Below are 18,952 nucleotides of genomic sequence, written 5' to 3' on the forward strand. Positions count from 1 at the left end.
TTTAAAGTGGGGGTGGAGGAAGAGTCAAAGACCGAAATATTTCTTTTAAATCACATTTCGTATGCCCGTGCATTGACAGCCTGGAGGGAGAGGCGGCAGCTGAGGTCCGGTCTGCAACTAAGGCCGCCAGTTGCGGACCAGGGCGAGGCTGAAATCCTGAGCAATAGAGCAAAGGAGCCTCGAGGAGGTCCCGCTCAGCTGCTCTTCTGTCCCAGCTGAAGCCCCGCAGGCTGCGCGAGAGCGACGACACCCCTGCGGTGCAGCCCGGCAGGAAGAGGGCGGGCTGGGGACCAGCGGGGGCCCGGCTGTTTCTTCACTCGCCCAAATCCCCTGCCCAGAACCCTGCCCGCTCCGGATGCGGCCATCGGACCCGCTTCAATTGCTCCGCCTCCGCGGCGCCTCTCCCAGCACCGCTTCACTCGCCCGCAGACTTTGCACGCAGCGAACTGCAAGAAGAGTCACCTCTCGCTCAGCCCAGAACAAAGAGAAAGGCGTTTCACTCGAGCAGCAGAGAACACGCATTTCCCTCTTTGCTCCGACCTTTTACATAGACAATCTCTCCGTTGCTGATGGGCAGCAGCTCTCGCTCCTGCCAGCCGGAGAAGGGCCTTGCCAGAAAGAGGTTCGGGAGCTTCCTGGATGCAACCACGCCAGCATCTCCCTCACAGGTAGCGCCCGGGGCGCTGCTGGCTTTCTCGCCTGCGGAAGGGCCGGCCCTCAGCCCAGGGAGGGAGGGAAGGGAGAGGCGGCCCCGAGCCAGAGGGACTCGGCGAAAGGCCCTTCGGAGGCAGGAGCCGAGAGAGAGGAAAGCCCTTTCCCACCGTGCCGTGGAAGGCGAGAGTCTGGCCGGCGGGAGTCTATGCCCGAGTAGTTTGCACAAGGGGCGCCGTGACGCGACAGGAAGCTGCGGCGGACGAAGATCCCTCCTGCCCGCTGGCCGGAGTTGGCCCTGAGGAGGAGAGGCGGCGAGGTCTGGTATTCAGGGCAGCTCCAGCCTCGGCTGGGCAGGAAGCCTCGCGGGTCCCGGAGGTGCATCTGGGGGGCACCTGAAAGCCCGCCGCTGCCCGACACAGATTCACCGCTGGGCAAATGCCAGGCGCGGGCTGCGCTTTGCCCTGGCCTGCCCTGCCGCGCAGGTGCCAAGGAAAGCTTCCTTCGTCTGGGCGATGGCAGTAAAATGCTCACAAGCGATGCACAAAACAGCCGAGCCAGCCTCTGCCACAGCAGCAGCAGCAGCAGCATAAAGTCTGGACAAATGTGACCGGGAAGTGGAAGAGTCGTGGATCGCTGCTGTTAAGGCGCAGGAGCAGAGGCAAGGAAAACAGGTGCCTGCCCGCCTTACCTGCTGGCTGGACTTCATGCAGCCTAAACCTGTGCGTGTTTACCGGGCAGGGAGACTGGCTAGGTGCAGTGAAAGAAATGTTCAGCTAAGTCTGCAGAGAACTGAAGGAGGAGACAACTTGCCTCCCTTCTCTAGCATCCCCCACCCACCCACCCCTCTCCCATCACTCACAGTGTATAGGCACATCTTTAGCTGTCGTATGCAAACTCTCATTTGCCAATTTCAATTTTTAAACATCTTGGCATCTCAGGCACAAACTCTGTGGCCAGGGTTAGAAACTCTGGTATATAAGCTCAATGCCAAATTGGCTCCTTAAAGCAAGGTTTCAGTGGCCAAAATGGAATGTTGCCATTTTGGGGCAAGGTTGCTCCCCCCCCCCCCCATGATGGACTGAGTATCATTGATCAGTTAAATATCTGGGTGGTTCAGATGACAACCTTGAGCTGGGTTAAGAGCGTCGAGAACTGCAAGAAGAAAAGTCACTTGATCCAGTGACAGTCCACATGTATATTGGCTTTTTCCTACCTCACAAGAGGAGACCTGAAGGCGGCTGCAAATGTCCACCTTCCTCTTGAAATGTTAGCCATGTTCCTAACTGTTCCTCAATGTTCCTCCTGAAATGTTAGCCATGCGCTATACGCTAGTTGACGTCTGCTGCCACACACTCACTGACTTCCCTGCATGGGAAAACAGGAGACTACTCTTTTGAAACAGTGCCTGTCATCTGCACTTCTTAGAAGCGATTGCCCTTAAAATAGATACTTTAAAATTAATTGGGAATATCCTTTTAGTTGAGTAAAAGACTCTTCAGATTGTGCACCTAACCATTTCACTGATTAAATATTGCCACCCTTGTTGCTGCTCATTGACGCAGGACTGGTTCCACAGCATGTCGTAGGCATGCTGCTCCTTCCAATTTGCGGCAGCATCCCCTTGGGCTCCCCATCTCCCAGAAGCATGGTGCACTGTGCTTTGGCAATGTACTTTCGTGACTTAGGCTGCAATATTACTACTTCCAGGCTCCCCGGGATTGCTTCTGTCCTCCCTTATTGCAACTTGCATGGATGATAGGAAAGAAGGCCTGGCTCTCGAAAATCTGCTCACTTCTGTTTAATTTAGTGGCACTTTATTTCCTTGTAAGTGCTGAAAATGTCACCCTTTGGTGCCGTCTCTCTTCACTGTGCCCAGCACCACGATCCCACGGCATCAATGCTGGGCAGGGAAAGAATTTGATGTGGCTGTTCATCTCTCTCTAAGCATTTGCCAGAGGCATGCACAAGTGCTCTGCTACGTTTGCATATGGACAGCATTTTGTAAAATAGGAAACCATTTGAAATTTTGGATTAAGAAATTGTTTTATAAGTAATTTAACATATGCCATTTTGCATGTAGTAAATCTATTATAAAACATTACTTCACTGACGCCAGTGCGCTGTATACACAAAACTCTGCTTCCTGAGATGCTATGTCTTTTTTATTTTATTTTAGGCAATCAAGGCATATCCTAGCATGGATGCTGTTGCGAGCCACAGCTGTCACCTTCTTCAGCAGCTACATGAGCAACGCATTCAAGGCCTTCTCTGTGACTGCATGTTGGTGGTCAAAGGTGTTTGTTTCAAAGCACATAAAAATGTGTTAGCTGCTTTCAGCCAGTACTTCAGGTATGTTAATGAAAACACTTCAGTGAAAGCAATTAACAGTGCAGTTTAGGCCACAAACTTTGGCATGTATAGAATTGTGTTCCAGAAATATATAGGAGTGTTATTTTTCTTATAAAGTAGTTGTGCTGATACACACACGTCTAGGAAACAAGTGAAAAGTGTAGACATGGAAATTGGGGCAGACATCAATGCTCGGCACATATGGTGTCACTGGTTAATAAACATGGAGATTTCTCACAATCCCAGTGATGCTTGTGATAGCCCCACACACTTTTGACACACTCCTCTATGCTGTATGTGAGAACTGACGATGGATGGATGGATTGACTGATAATTATATTGACTAGATTCTGAAAATACTTATAGTACAACAGGGGTGCCAACTTAAATAAAATATGGGGGGCAGGTAAACCCTGCCCTACATAATCAGTCACATGATGTGGCTCACACACACCATTTGAATGGCAATGCCCATCGACTTGGGGGGGCAGCCCCCTCAAATATTTTATTATGGGGCAAAGACCCCCCTCAGCCCCTAGGAGTTGGCTCCTACAGCATCCAGAATGTTTGTGTGTTGTAGCCTAAATTACTATTTTATTCATATATTTTTGCTATGAGGACTGGCCGTTTTAAATACGTGTATGCACTTTTTCTCTCCTAGGACCCTGTTCCAAAATTCCTCAGGTCAGAAGAATGATGTGTTGTACTTGGATATTAAAAATGTCGGCGGCATTGGCCAGATCTTGGACTACATGTATACATCTCATCTTGAACTCAATCAGGACAATGTGCAAACGTTATTGGATATTGCACAGTGTCTGCAGGTGCAGAATGTTTTGAACATGTGCCGGACCTTTTTGAAAAGCCCCAGGGGTGTTGAGCAGCCAGCTGGTGTGCCTTGCAGCAGTGCCTTCTCGTTGCACAACGCTTTGGCTGAAGATACAAATGGTGAGAGTTATGGCGCTAGTTTACTGCGTGGAGGTTCATCGACTGTGGAGCCGTGTAAAGTCTTGGATAGCTATAACCCCCATGGGCCGCAGCCTGTTTCACCTCCCGTCTCATCTGGTGATGGAAACAAAGAGAAACAGGGTTCCGTGGAGGCTAATTGCACAGATCTCTCACTTAAACAGCCAAATTGTCATTACAAACTCCGTAACTTTTATAGCAAACAGTTCTACAGGCAAACCACTTGTCCCAGCAACAAGAGATCACCAGAGCCATCTTTTGATTTCAGTCCCTCCGCAGAACAAATCACGGCCAAAAGTGCACCATCCTGCACTTTCGGCCATTCTGAATGTGTTTTGGAATCATCTGATCACTTACCAGCAAACTTTCTGGTTCAGCCCTTAAATGAGTGTCCCGAGGATCAAGAATCGGAAGGCGCATCTTTACAGCCCATCAAAGAGATGGGGCTTAAAAAGGCCATACATCTTAAAAAACTGAATTTCCTAAGGTCTCAAAAGTCCCCCGAACAATCTTCTGTGCTTAAAATTGCTGATGGAGAGTTTGCAAGGGAAAGTGAGGTGGAAAGCCAAAGCAGCACAAAAAGGGCAAATACTGATGCTCCTGAAGGAAAAGAAGTTAAACCTCTAGTGAGTTCAGAGTGCTTGGAGGAAAATGTTGAACTTGAGGCATCTCAGGAAGCTTCTGAGGCAGGTGGCCAGTTACCGACTTTCCTGCCAGAGAGGCAGTATCCTTGCTCATTGTGTGGGAAAGCGTTTAAACACCCGAGCAATCTGGAGCTGCACATAAGGTCTCATACAGGTACAGTCATTGACATTTCTAGGCTAATTATTAATTACAAAACCGAAAGGCAGATAGAATCTAGTCTTTGCAGCTGAAAGGGCACAGGGCACCTTCTACTCTGGTAAGGCCAGCCCATCAAATGCGCTTTCTGTGGAAAAGCAGGCTATATATTTAATCTTTGCCATATAGTTATGTGTGTCCCTTATAAAAGCAACATGATGGCTAGTCTGTGTCTGATATTTATGTTTATTAACACCTGCAAAAGAAAACTATTGCAAAAGAAAAGATAGCAGTTTGTAAAAAAAATGCTGCTTCCTATATTTTCCTTTTCCCATTCTGCCAGTGTGATCTGACTCTGTCACTTTTACAGTGAGGCTAAAATGCTTATGGAAACAGATCATCCCACCAGATGGGGGGCTGTTTTCAGGATCGGGGCAGCTTGCCTGCAAATCCCAGCTTCCCGGGGGACTTGGAAGGCTGCTGAAGATTATAGTTCTGTGCCCACTTAGTTGTAAGTCCCATTAAATGCAGTAGGAGTTACTTCTGAGTAAACATGTACAGGGTCATGTTGTAAGTCATCTCACCTCCTGTCACACCTTACTAAAACAACAGTATTGAGCTTCCTTAGGGGGATTTTCAGAGGTGCTGCAAGCAGAAACAATGTAAGATAGGAATACCAGCCATTGCCTAAATAATGGCGAGACACTATTTGTAAGGTACATAATATTTTAAAGATGGAATGCTCAAGCTAGGATAAGCACTCAGAGAGGGCCTGTTGATTTCAAAAGAAAAGTTAAGCCTGTGCTTATTTCCCCCCCCCCCCTTCAAGGTGAGTGGAATTTAAAGCTGGTTAGCTTTGTGCCCAGTGCATATGAAATTGCTTAGGGCTTTCAAACAATTAAGTAATGTTTAGTTGATTAGAAGGTGACTACTAAAGCAATCCAGTAAAATTATTTATCTGCATTACCCTTCTGGAAGTGGGAGCAACAAACCACGATCCTTGGCTAAGCATTACATCCAAGCCAGTGATCGTAGTTTATCTGCAAACCTTGGTTGGCAAGCCAACAACAAACCTTGGCTTCGTGTTCTAGTTTGCTTGGAGTGAAATAAATCACATTCTCTGGTTTGGATATAGAACACTAAGCCAAGGATTTTGGTTTGCAAAGAAGTACCCAAAGCCATTTGCACATTCCTGGGTAACCATTAATTATGGCTTACCATGATGCGCAAATATTTCAAAAAATGCATACATTTTGCGTTGCATCATTTCTTTAAAAAAATAAATAAGTAAAGTGAACCAGAAATCCCTGATTATTGTTTGGCTGAGAAATGCCAGAAGTCAGACCTGTCAGGTGATCAAAGAGTTAAAAAGCAAAATGACTACTTGGTGTACGTGGAAGGAAATGGCTGTAAAATGACTTCAAGATGCTTCCTTCATTCTAACTTATTGTGGAAGCTTGAAGCTCCTGTGCACACACACAAAGCTCTCCTGTTCAGAAGAGATTTCCAGTCGCATCTATTAAGGAGACACTATTCTGTGATGTGTGTCAGCCTGAGGCAAACCACCCTCATTATTAAATGGAGGGATCTTCTTATTTTATTTTTGATTTTCACTTTTATACATGTCAATAATTTTACAAGGCATCTTAACATGCAGAAATAATTAGTACTGTTGAGCAAAAAATCAACAAGCCATTAATTGGGAAGCAGCTCTTAGAGCTGTTCTTCAAGCTTTTGTGAACATTCTGTGCTCAGGCGTTTTTGCATTATAGTTAAGCAAAGTAGCTTAATGTAAAATATAGCTTGCTGGCAACTGTTCCGAATTTTGTTTATATGCCAGTTTCAAACTCCTGTACAGCAGAAAACATTATTGCTTCTTCTTTTAGGTGAGAAGCCATTTGAATGTAACGTTTGTGGCAAATGTTTTTCACAGGTAGGTGTTTGAATCTGCTTTCGTTGACATGCCGCCCACCAAGTCAACACTCACTCACTCACATTGCAATATGCATAGTCCTGTAGGAACTGTGGAGAAGAATGTTTTCCATCTCTTTAATATTTTTTTAAAAATCAACGCTTTTCTGTTCCCCATCCTCCTTGAGCTTAATGCTGAGATGTTTTTGAGAGCATTATTCATCCAAGATATTCAGGTCTGAAAAACATTAGGTCCGTGAAATCCAGCTCCAGCTAATTTCTCAGTCCTAAATATGACCCTTTTATTATTTTTGTGTTTCAAACCCCAAAGCTCTGAGCAGAATTCAGATTGGATCATACGATTGGACTTGGGGCTCTGAGAGCTGGTACAATGATGCCACTGTCCCCTTGCTCTAGAGTTGACCCTTCCCCTATAGCAAAGGAGGTAGACAAGTCCCAGCAAGGGGCCTTTCATGCAGGTAAGAGAATGAAAAACCTCTTCTCGCCCATAACTTCAAATAAAAGCACAATAATGCTCTGCTGTAAGGGAGGAGCCAGGGAGTTTTCCCCTCTGGTGTACACACAATACATGTTGGTACCGCTTTCGGCTCGAGAAAATTGCCAGCCTCTAGTCTTTGGATTAGGGACGCGGGTGGCGCTGTGCTGTAAGCCACTGAGCCTCTTGGGCTTGCCAATCAGAAGGTTGGTGGCTCAAATCCCTGCCACGGGGTGAGCTCCCATTGTTCGATCCCTGCTCCTGCCAACCTAGCAGTTCAAAAGCACTTCAAAGTGCAAGTAGATAAATAGGTACCACTCCGGCGGGAAGGTAAACAGCGTTTCCATGCGCTGCTCTGGTTTGCCAGAAGCGGCTTAGTCATGCTGGCCACATGAAAAGCTGTCTGTGGACAAACATCAGCTCCCTTAGCCAGTAAAGTGAGATAAGTGCCACAACCCCAGAGTTGTTCTCGACTGGACTTAACTGTCAGGGGTTCTTTACCTTTATGTCTTTGGATCATCAACCTGGTGCCTGTAGATGGCACGGTGTCTGCAAAAGCCTTCATTGGTGCCCCAGGGAAGGGGGTCCAGACTCTGAGCTTTCCTTTATTTTTTAAAAAAAGTCCTCCTAGAAAGTAAATTCTGAAACAAAACATGTAGATTAGGGTTGCCATATTTCAAAAAGTAAAAACCAGGACACCCCAAAAGTTGTTGAGGAAAGTTTTAGGGAAACCCCCAGAATTGTTGAGTTTTTTTAAGACAAACCCCAAAGTTATTGAGCTGCTTTTTTTTTATTAACAAAAATGCAAAAAATAATAATAATACCAACCACAATTTTTAGATTCATTTGCCTAAGATCCAGGACAAAGCATCACCTTTCGGAAATTCCCCCAGATATCAATTCTGCCTTTGAAATCCCATTAATGTCTGCGATAATCCAAACATATGGCAGCCCTAGTGTAGGTTCGCTTCTAAGTGATTTCTGTGAAGTATACCAGCCTGGCTGCTCCTGCCTGCCAGCGTTTTTGTCCAGTCACTAAAGGCAGAGCGGTGATTGATACATGAGTTGGTTTGGCACCAGGCAGTAGGAATCCCTGGGTTCCTAAGCTGCTCTTGTTCCCCCTCCGTTCATTGAACTTGTTCATTTCCAAGCATGGGAATCTCCGTAGTTTTCCTTCCTTCCTTCCTTCCTTCCTTTCCTTCCTTCCTTCCTTCCTTCCTTCCTTCCTTCCTTCCTTCCTTCCTTCCTTCCTTCCTTCCTAACCACAATGAATATTTCTGTGGCTTGAGGTATGGTAGTTCCTAGGAGTTACGGTATTTCCTGCGAATACTGCTACACAAGAGGTGTGGGTGGGTGTTAAAAATAATCTTTCTCCTCCAAAAAGGCAAATGTGAAAACTTTGCACAGAAATTTAGGCATGTCTCCCGCCCTGCACGGGTTAAAGAGCAGGCACGCATTTAGAATTTACAGTATACTTAACTTGAGCTACAACTGCCTACATGTCTACTCAGAAGTAAGTCTTTGTGATTAATGGGACTTGCTCCCAGATAAAAATGGGGACAGGATGGCAGGCCTTGGCTTAGGGTTGACAATGAGGAGGGAGGGAAGAGTTCTTGTGCCTTTAACACCTGTATGGAATATTCAGCGGGTTCAGCAATTTCTTGTTTGGAAACAGAATTATGGGCAAAGCTTCCGCATGCCTGTTCTTGTTCTGTTTTTGTGTTATGCCCCCTTGGCAGCCACTTTGTGACTGGGGAGGCCCTAGCATTCTCTCAAAATTCAACATGCGCCCGCTGGACCAAACGTTTGGCGATCCCCAGTGTAGGCTAAATAGCAGCACTGATCCTACTAGCAGAAGACGTTGTTTTTGAAGTGTCATAGTTCAGTAAAGTGTGATCCTCATTTCCAGTCATAAACTTTTACCAATATCACCTATTTGGTTAGTTCAGCTGCTAAACGTGTTTCTTCTCTTTGTAGGCAGGTAATCTTCAAACGCATTTACGGCGGCACTCAGGTGAAAAACCTTACATCTGTGAAATCTGTGGGAAAAGGTTTGCCTTCATTTTTGTATTTTAAAATGTGTATTTATTTTTTGCGTTACAAAATTGTGCATGATAAATCATAAAACATGACCGAAAACAGGTCTTTAGTGGGGGGTAAAATCCTAAACATATTATTTTAGAGGACAGTACATAATAATGAGGTAGTTACAGTAAACCAGTTCAATGAATTCTTCAATAAATCAACTTGGAAAATATAGAATAATAGGAATGAGCTCATGAGTATTGCCACACTGAGCTGTTGATTTATGTTAAGAAGTTCTAAACCATATTGCAATATATATTGCAGGTATTTCTCATCCGTATGTTGTTTTATTTGTATATCTAATAAAATTATGCCATATAGTGTAAAAATCATCTTTTTTTCCTCTCCCCTTACAAAAGATTTTTGTAAAAACTTTTCCATTACAACTGTTTGCCAGAGTATATTCCATGCCAATGATAAAACAATAAATATTCATTAATTGTAAGGTTTTCCAAGTTCTGGCTACTACCATTCTAGCTGCTGTTAATAGATGTGTTTTTAAGTCTTTACTTCTTAATTGGTTCATATTATTATATATATATATATATATATATATATATATATATATATATATATATGTCTCAGAGTTATTATTTTTTATTATTGTTTATTAAACTTGTATACCGTCCTATACCCACAGGTCTAAGGCAGTCCAGTGGGATTGCCTGAGCTGTAACCTGAGAGATCTCTTTTAAAACTTCCATTCAAAATTGTTCTATTTGTGGACATGTGGTAAAAAGTTTTTATAACTGTGGAGCTCATAAATTACTACTACGATACAGTACAGGGATGCATTCGGGTGTCCTGTTCCCAGCCTGCCAAACTGTGCAACACTTGTCTGCCTTTAATGGCGGCTTCCTCATTGTCTTAAACCTTTTCAAATGGATGTGGTGCTTTCAAACCACAATTACAAAACAGGGTTGAATTGTGGTTGTTGATCCTGGTTTGGGAGGGAATTGCTCAGAATGCAGTTTTCCAGTCACAGTAATGGGTTTGAGGACATCAGGAGGTCTTTTGTTGAGGTCGGAGTGGGAGTTGAGGAAAAGAAGTTATCGAGCTCATTGGCGGTTTTGATTCCTCCAAACACTTTGGGAATGTGATGTCTGAATACGGCCACTGTTACATTACTGCAGTAACTGCTCTAGAATTTTTTGAACCTAAATACATACATGGAGGTTGGGGTTCTGCATCTCCTTTTCTTCTTTTTCATTTTTAACAATACAGTCATACCTCAGGTTGAATGTGCTTCGGGATGAGTGTGTTTGAGTTGTGCTCCACGGCAACCCGGAAGTAACGGAGCGCATTACTTCCGGGTTTCGCCGCTTGCACATGCGCAGACGCTCAAAATGATGCCACGCGCATGCGCAGAAGCAGCGAAAAGCGGCGCACACATGCACAGACGTGCCATCGCTAGTCACGTTTGCTTCTAGATGTGAACGGGGCTCCGGAACGGATCCCGTTCGCATCTAGAGGTACCACTGTACCGTTAAAAACCTACAGTATTGTTATTCCTTCATTCCGTTTGGCAAGACTGTATGTCAACTTCTGAGTTAGTTGAAATGTTATGCAGCCTAAATAATTGGCTAGAGAAATAGCAGTCCACAGTAGCACTGTATTAACATTTATATCTGCAGGAGATTTCTGGCAGCATCTGACATGAGATGGTGCTTTATATTTCACAACTGCATCTGTCCAGCACTTTTAGCTTTGATTATAATCGAGGGCTGAGCGTAGCAGCTTCCGCTGTGACACATAGCTCCAATTCGGTCAACTTCTAGCGAGACAAACCACTGGTGTGCTCACAGCACTGCAGGAATGTGATTGTTTGAGCCATCATCTCCTGGTGGGAATTGCAGACGTGGCCCTTTCCATTTGTGGCATCATGAGGGCCAGAAAAGGACAGACCATGTGGAGGTGCTCAATCCATGCTGCGCTGCAATTCCTCCTAGGAAGCCTGACATATTTGTGCAGGTGATTGTATCAACACTTTCAGTTTTAGAATAAGAAGCACAGCTGTGAAAAGGCATACAGTGGTACCTCAGGTTAAGTACCGTATTTTTTGCTCTATAAGACTCACTTTTTCTCTTCTAAAAAGTAAGGGGAAATGTGTGTGCATCTTATGGAGCGAATGTAGGCTGCGCAGCTATCCCAGAAGCAGGAACAGCAAGAGGGATCGCTGCTTTCGCTGTATAGTGATCCCTCTTGCTGTTCTGGCTTCGAGATTCAGAATATATTTTTTCTTATTTTCCTCCTCCAAAAAACTAGGTACGTCTTATGGTCTGGTGTGTCTTATAGAGCGAAAAATACGGTACTTAATTCATTCTGGAGGTCCATTCTTAGCCTGAAACTGTTCTTAACCTAAGATACCACTTTAGCTAATGGAGCCTCCCGCTGCTGCCACGCGATTTTTGTTCTCATCCTGAAGCCAAGTTCTTAACCCAAGGTACTATTTGTGGGTTAGCGGAGTCTGTAACCTGAAGCGTCTGTAACCTGAGGTACCACTGTATAAGGTTCATAACCAAACTGAAGCGACCTTTTAAATTCCTGTTCCAGGTTTGCTGCATCCGGAGATGTCCAACGCCACATCATTATTCACACTGGAGAAAAGCCACACTTGTGCGATATTTGTGGTCGAGGTGAGTTGGAGCATATCCTCGAGATGCAATCGTTGGGGATGGGCCACAGCTCAAGAGTGGAACATCGGCTTTGCATGCAGATTGTGCCTGATTCAGTTACTGGCTTTTCCAGGTGGGCGCTGGGAAATTTTCCTCCCTGGGGCCTGGAGAGCCACTTCTAACCTGTGTAGATAAGGCATGAGCTAGATGGAAGAATGGTCTGTCTCAATGCAAGGCAGCTTCCAGCCTTCCTAGGCTGTGGATAGACCTCATTCACAAGCCCTCTAGAGGCAACCACTGATCAACGTACGTCAGAATGATGCGCCATCACGCATGCAGCGCCAAACCTAGAAATGTCATTAAACATGTCACTAAAAGGGCAGAACGGGGCAGGGTGCACAGAGGCCCGGATGACAAAATTGTTGTCAGCTATATTGGATTGATCTTTATTACGGCCATTGGCCCGTCACACGACAGTTTCCCATACCACCATAATGTACTTGAACCTCCAAATTTAAAACCGCCAAACTTACAAAAAACAGACAAGTACCAAAGCAAAACAAAAACAAAAGACCAACATCATACATTAAAATAAATTTGTAACATAAACATCGCCCTCTGCTCATAAATTAATAGAAGACATCAATAGTGATATCACCTAATTACATCCTAAAGATAGATCATGGTTTAAAGGGATTATCCGAGCCACACAGGAATCCGTTTCTCTTCTTTAGGGAAAGGACGCTGATCAAGAATCTGGCAACCATGAGTGATCTTAGGGGGTCATCATCATTTAATAGATATCTCAGTTTGGCTTCAGTCGTATCATCGGCAATTCCCTTTAGATATTGAGCAAGGAACTTGCTCCTTTTTTTTTTTTTTGGATTGGATTGATCTTTATTGTTGTCAGCTATATACCATGTGGCATAGGTTCCCCTACTTGGTGTGTCTCTCCTCAGCCCAAGCAAACCCCACCCATAACTCGAATCATGGTCCTGCTAGCCTGCCGCAGTTGGCAATCTTGTGCCATGACTAGTAGGAGCAGACCTGTCAGTCCAAGGGGCTGGTGACATCCCATATGTCCAAGAGCTGCATCGGCGTAATGGAGCCATTTTGTGGCTTGCACCCTGTGAGCAACCGTCTCTGTCCTTCTAGGATTTAGTAACTTCAGCAATTTAAAGGAACACAAGAAGAACCATAGAGTCGAGAAGGTGTTCACCTGCGATGAGTGTGGGAAATCATTTAACATGCCCAGAAAGTTAGTAAAGCACAGGATCAGGCACACTGGAGAGAAACCGTACAGCTGCTCTGCATGTGGTAAGTCTGTGCTTCCATTTATATACAGGAGTATCATTTATTTGTGTAGCCAAAAAATAAAATGCATAAAACAGAGTAAAATACATTACACAGTTAAAATAATCATTAAACCAAGCATTCTGCCTGATAAGAGTTTGCTCCCCTGAAAAATTTAATTTATCACCCCCACAAATTGCCACTTTAAAGATAAAACAAGCCACCTTTTCCAAAGTGTAGTGGGACATGCTCAGTTTGGAAAAAAAACCCAAAATAAATGGTTGCAAGTGCTTCTTTCTTGCTCTTGTGGGTTTTCTGAGCACGGAAATAACGATGACTGAATTCCGCAGTTCCCCTCCCCTGATTCATAACTTTGCTTTGGCAATGTTTTGTTCCCGTGGAATTTCCCGCCTATGATAGCCTCTTCGCTTTGGCTTAAACAATAAAAATGATTCCATCGGCAATAGGGCTGCATGCAAGCTTAGCTGCCGTCTGGCGCAAGGGCTTCTGCATTAGCAGACAGGTGAGTTTTAGTGTTGTACAACAGAGGACCCCAACCAAACTGTGATTATTAGAAACTCATTGTGCAACAGTGAGTTGTGCACAAAGCTACCAGTAGCTTGCTTACGCATTCTCTTGTGCAACAGCATTTCACACAGAACATTTCACCAGCGGAATAAATTTACCGCATTCTCTATACAGTAGCTATTGCCATTTAACCAATACAGATTGCTCAGAAAGATGAATCTCCCTAGCAGACATGCATCTACAGGCCATTGGACTCTGGAATGATCCTAGAAGTATAGTCAGCTTGCCTGAAGCACAGATATCAAGGAAAAGCATAGGCTACATGTCTGCAGTTGCAACAGTGACGGTAGGGTCAGTTAGAACCCACAGACCAGTATTGTAGGTGTTACGCACTTTCAAGCGGGAAGTATTATTGATCCTGGTGAACTCTTCACATCTGTATTGTTATACTGAGGAAGGAAGGTTTTCAGTATGTATTTTGTATTCTTATTTTATATTTTTCAGTTGTGAACCACCCTGGGGTCTTCAGATGAAGGGTGGTATATAAATTTTAATAATAATAATAATAATATAATATATTCCTGAGTGACTTTAACTTAGTGCTGTGTTGAATACATCCCACAGTTATCTAATAGTAATATCTGTTATTGAAAGATACATGATACATTATTTCAACTAAGGAATATTATTTCATGGGCAAAATAATTAAATGCTCCACCACGTGTAAAATTGATGGACAGCGCAGCCTTAATAAAAATAGCAGGTTCCTATAACCTATTGCGTATGCCATCACTTGGACACATTTAACAGCACATGGGACCCAGGTAACAGCAAACTCCAATAAATACAAACTGTGTATTTTAGACACGATAATTTTAGACACAATAATTATTCATTTGTAACACATGCACAAGACAATTGATACCTGTTGGGTGATACCATTTCCAAATAACCTTTCTTGTTTTACAGGAAAATGCTTTGTGGGGTCTGGCGACTTACGGAGACACATCCGGACTCACACAGGGGAAAAGCCGTATAACTGTGAGACCTGCAATAAAGGCTTCAGTCGCTCTGCCGTCCTGCGTCGGCACAAAAAAATCCATTGCAAAGTTGGTAACAGTGATCCAAATACACTGGATGACTTTTCCCAGACAGTAGAAATATCTGAACTTGAGAAGCCCCAGAGCTCAGACTCATTTGCCCAAGAAATATCTGTAACTTTATTGCCAGTGTCCGTGAAGTTTCCCATCCACCCAAACGGAAATTTGACCACTGAATTTGACAGCCCTGGGGCAACATTCCGCAAGGCGCGACCCATCGTGCAACAGAATGAGTGTGCGAACCAACAGAAATTGAGCTTGGATCCTGTTAAACTCTGCAAATCTCAGCAAAGACCTAATCGGACATGCTATTATAAAGGCGTGGACCTACCCCCTGAGGAGGAACCTCTGCAGTCTGAAGGCAATTCCATGACTCAGACTTCCATGACTACACTGGGCAGTGGCTGCAGCAGTGAGCTGAGTAGTCGTGCGTCTTCTGCTGAATACAGAAACAGCGAAGGACCATTTTTCTCCAGTGTGACCCTCTGGGGTTTGGCTATGAAGACGCTACAGAATGAAAGTGAGCTGGGCCAGTGACAAGTTCGCCTTAGGGTTTGTCGTCTTAATAAATGAATAAAAACAAACATTTGTAAAGTGCTTCCTGTACAATGCTTTATAATCCTCACAACAGCCATATAATATAGGGTCAATCCCATTATCCTTCTTGGAGTTCCTTCATGGAGTTGACCTGGGACAGCTCAGTCCGTAGAGCAGGGGTCAGCAAACTTTTTCAGCAGGGGGCCGGTCCACTGTCCCTCAGACCTTGCGGGGGGCTGGACTATATGGGGGGAGGGGAAATGATGCAAGTGCACCACGAGTCCCGGTGGCTGCTTACCTGTGTCTTGCGAGCAGCAGGGGCTGGCGGCGGTGGCAGTGAGATGATGAGCGGCATGTGAAAGGGCTCTGGAGAGGGGCTGCTTAAAATGGCGGCTGCTCGAGCGCTGCTGCTGCTGGCACTGTTAATGGAAAAATCTGAGGGCTCCCTTGGACAAAAACAAAGACACCAACCAGGATAACTTGGAGCAAAACAGCAGCCTGTAGGCTTGGCCTTTATTGATCTGTTGCAACAGGGTGCTCCCCTCACCTTCAGGAGAGAGGAGGGACCCAGAAAAATGGTGTGCAAGGCCTTATAAAGACTTTTGAAATTGCCACCCTGTAGATCAAGACCCCCCTTCATGGATCACTGCCTTGCCGTGGCGAAGGGGCTTGAATAACTCAAAGAAGCTATGAGCTATGCCGTGCAGGGCCACCCAAGATGGACAGGTCATAGTGAAGAGTTTTGACCAAACGTGATCCACCTGGAGCAGGAACCGGCAAGCCACTCCAGTATCCCTGCCAAGAAAACTCCATGGACAAAGACAACAGGCATATAAAAGCTTTAACGCTAGAAGATGAGCCCCTCAGGTTGGAAGGTGTCCAACATGCTACTGGGAAAGAGCGGAGGACAAGTACAACTAGATTCAGAGCTGATGAAGCTGCTGGGCCAAAGCCGAAAGGACGCTCAGTTGCGGATATGCCTGAAAGCGAAAGGAAAGTCCAATGCTGTGAAGAAAAATATTGCATAGGAACCTGGAATGTAAGAACCATGAACCTTGGTAAGTTGGATGCGGTCAAAAATGAGATGGCAAGAATAAATATTGACATCCTGGGCATCAGTGAACTAAAATGGACGGGAATGGGCGAATTCAGTTCGGATGACCATCATATCTACTACTGTGGGCAAGAATCCCGTAAAAGAAATGGAGTGGCCCTCATAGTCAACAAAAGAGTGGCGAAAGCTGTACTGGGATGCAATCTCAAAAATGATAGAATGATCTCGCTACGAATCCAAGGCAGACCTTTTAACATCACAGTAATCCAAGTTTATGCACCAACTACTGGTGCTGAAGAAACTGAAATTGACCAATTATATGAAGACTTACAACACCTTCTAGAAATGACACCAAAGAAGGATGTTCTTCTCATTATAGGAGATTGGAATGCTAAAGTAGGGAGTCAAGAGATAAAAGGAACAACTGGCAAGTTTGGCCTTGGAGTTCAAAACGAAGCAGAGCAAAGACTAATAGAGTTCTGCCAAGAGAACAAGCTGGTCATCACAAACACGCTTTTCCAACAACACAAGAGACGACTCTACACATGGACATCACCAGATGGGCAGCATCGAAATCAGATTGATTATATTCTCTGCAGCCAAAGATGGAGAAGCTCTATACAGTCAGCAAAAACAAGACCTGGAGCTGACTGTGGCTCAGATCATCAGCTTCTTATAGCAAAATTCAAGCTTAAACTGAAGAAAGTAGGAAAAACCACTGGTAAGATACAATCTCAGTCAAATCCCTTATGAGGACACAGTGGAAGTGAGGAACAGGTTTAAGGATTTAGATTTGCTGGACAGAGTGCCTGAAGAACTATGGATAGAGGCTCGCAACATTATACAGGAGGCAGCAACGTAAACCATCCCAATGAAAAGGAAATGCAAGAAAGCAAAGTGGCTGTCCAACGAGGCCTTACAAATAGCGAGGGAGAGAAGGCAAGCAAAATGTGAGGGAGATAGTGAAAGATACAGGAAATTGAATGCAGATTTCCAAAGAATTGCAAGGAGAGACAAGAAGACCTTCTTAAACGAGCAATGCAAAGAAATAGAGGAAAACAACAGAATGGGAAAAACCAGAGATTTGTTCAAGAAAATTGGAGATATGAAAGGAACATTTTGTACAAAGATTACCATAATAAAAGACAAAAGTGGAAAGGACCTAACAGAAGCAGAAGACATCAAGAAGAGGTGGAATTAAAGAAGACAGAGGAATTATACCAGAAAGATATGGATGTCTCGTACACCCCAGGTAGTGTGGTTGCTGACCTTGAGCCAGACATCCTGGAGAGTGAAGTCAAATGGGCCTTAGAAAGCGCTGCAAATAACAAGGCCAGTGGAAGTGATGATATTCTAGCTGAACTATAATTAAAATTTTAAACGATGATGCTGTTAAGGTGCTACACTCAATATGCCAGCAGATTTGGAAAACTCAGCAGTGGCCAGAGGATTGGAGAAGATCAGTCTACATCCCAATCCCAAAGAAGGGCAGTGCCAAGGAATGCTCCAACTACCGCACAATTGCACTCATTTCACACGCTAGCAAGGTTATGCTTAAAATTCTACAAGGAAGGCTCAAGCAGTATGTGGACTGAGAACTCCCAGAAGTGCAAGCTGGATTTCGAAGGGGCAGAGGAACCAGAGACCAGATTGCAAATATGCGCTGGATTATGGAGAAAGCTAGAGAGTTCCAGAAAGACATCTACTTCTGCTTGACTATGCAAAAGCCTTTGACTGTGTTGACCACAGCAAACTATGGCAAGTTCTTAAAGAAATGGGAGTGCCTGATCACCTCATCTGTCTCCTGAGAAATCTCTATGTGGGACAAGAAGCTACAGTTAGAACTGGATATGGAACAACTGATTGGTTCAAAATTGGGAAAGGAGTACGACAAGGCTGTATATTGTCTCCCTGCTTATTTAACTTATATGCAGAATTCATCATGCGAAAGGCTGGTCTGGAGGAATCCCAAGCCGGAATTAGGATCGCCGGAAGAAATATCAACAACCTCAGATATGCAGATGACACAACCTTGATGGCAGAAAGTGAGGAGGAATTAAAGAACCTTTTAATGAGGGTGAAAGAGGGCGCAAAATATGGTCTGAAGCTCAACATAAAAAAAATGAAGATCATGGCCACTGGGCCCATCACCTCCTGGCAAATAGAAGGGGAAGAAATGGAGGCAGTGAGAAATTTTACTTTCTTGATCACTGCAGATGGTGACAGCAGTCACGAAATTAAAAGACGCCGGCTCCTTGGGAGAAAGGCGATGGCAAACCTAGACAGCATCTTAAAAAGCAGAGACATCACCTTGCCAACAAAGGTCCGTATAGTTAAAGCCATGGTTTTCCCAGTAGTGATGTATGGAAGTGAGAGCTGGAGCATAAAGAAGGCTGATCGCCGAAGAATTGATGCTTTTGAATTATGATGCTGGAGGAGACTCTTGAGAGTCCCATGGACTGCAAGAAGATCAAACGCATCCATTCTTAAGGAAATTAGCCCTGAGTTTTCACTGGAAGGACAGATTGTGAAATGAGGCTCCAATACTTTGGCCACCTCATGAGAAGAGAAGACTCTCTGGAAA

The 18,952-nt window shown here is 44.5% G+C and overlaps 2 protein-coding genes across 3 annotated transcripts in view; both read left to right on the forward strand.

Annotated features, from left to right (window-relative positions):
- SLC2A9 (solute carrier family 2 member 9) overlaps positions 1-18,952 on the forward strand; it is a 304,118-nt gene that overhangs the window by 186,136 nt on the left and 99,030 nt on the right. The gene's annotated exons all lie outside the window — the stretch shown is intronic.
- Positions 1,052-15,374, forward strand: ZBTB49 (zinc finger and BTB domain containing 49). Of its 2 annotated transcripts, none has more exons than XM_081925606.1 (8): positions 1,052-1,373; positions 2,831-3,003; positions 3,665-4,767; positions 6,636-6,682; positions 9,134-9,207; positions 11,795-11,877; positions 13,012-13,173; positions 14,647-15,374. In XM_081925606.1, exons 1-8 carry the CDS (start codon positions 1,359-1,361, stop codon positions 15,312-15,314), a joined length of 2,325 nt encoding a protein of 774 aa, XP_081781732.1. In that variant the 5' UTR covers positions 1,052-1,358; the 3' UTR covers positions 15,315-15,374. The 2 variants fall into 2 exon arrangements, with proteins under 2 accessions (XP_081781732.1, XP_081781733.1); XM_081925607.1 differs by having other exon boundaries at positions 1,052-1,325.

Source organism: Podarcis melisellensis (assembly GCF_964234715.1).
Source record: "Podarcis melisellensis genome assembly, chromosome: 9".
Classification (NCBI taxonomy): domain Eukaryota; kingdom Metazoa; phylum Chordata; class Lepidosauria; order Squamata; family Lacertidae; genus Podarcis; species Podarcis melisellensis.

Coding starts and splice junctions, on each gene's coding strand:
- ZBTB49 (XM_081925606.1), top strand. Junction 3,004..3,664: donor GCTTTCAGCCAGTACTTCAG/GTATGTTAATGA, acceptor TTTCTCTCCTAG/GACCCTGTTCCAAAATTCCT. Junction 4,768..6,635: donor GCACATAAGGTCTCATACAG/GTACAGTCATTG, acceptor TTCTTCTTTTAG/GTGAGAAGCCATTTGAATGT.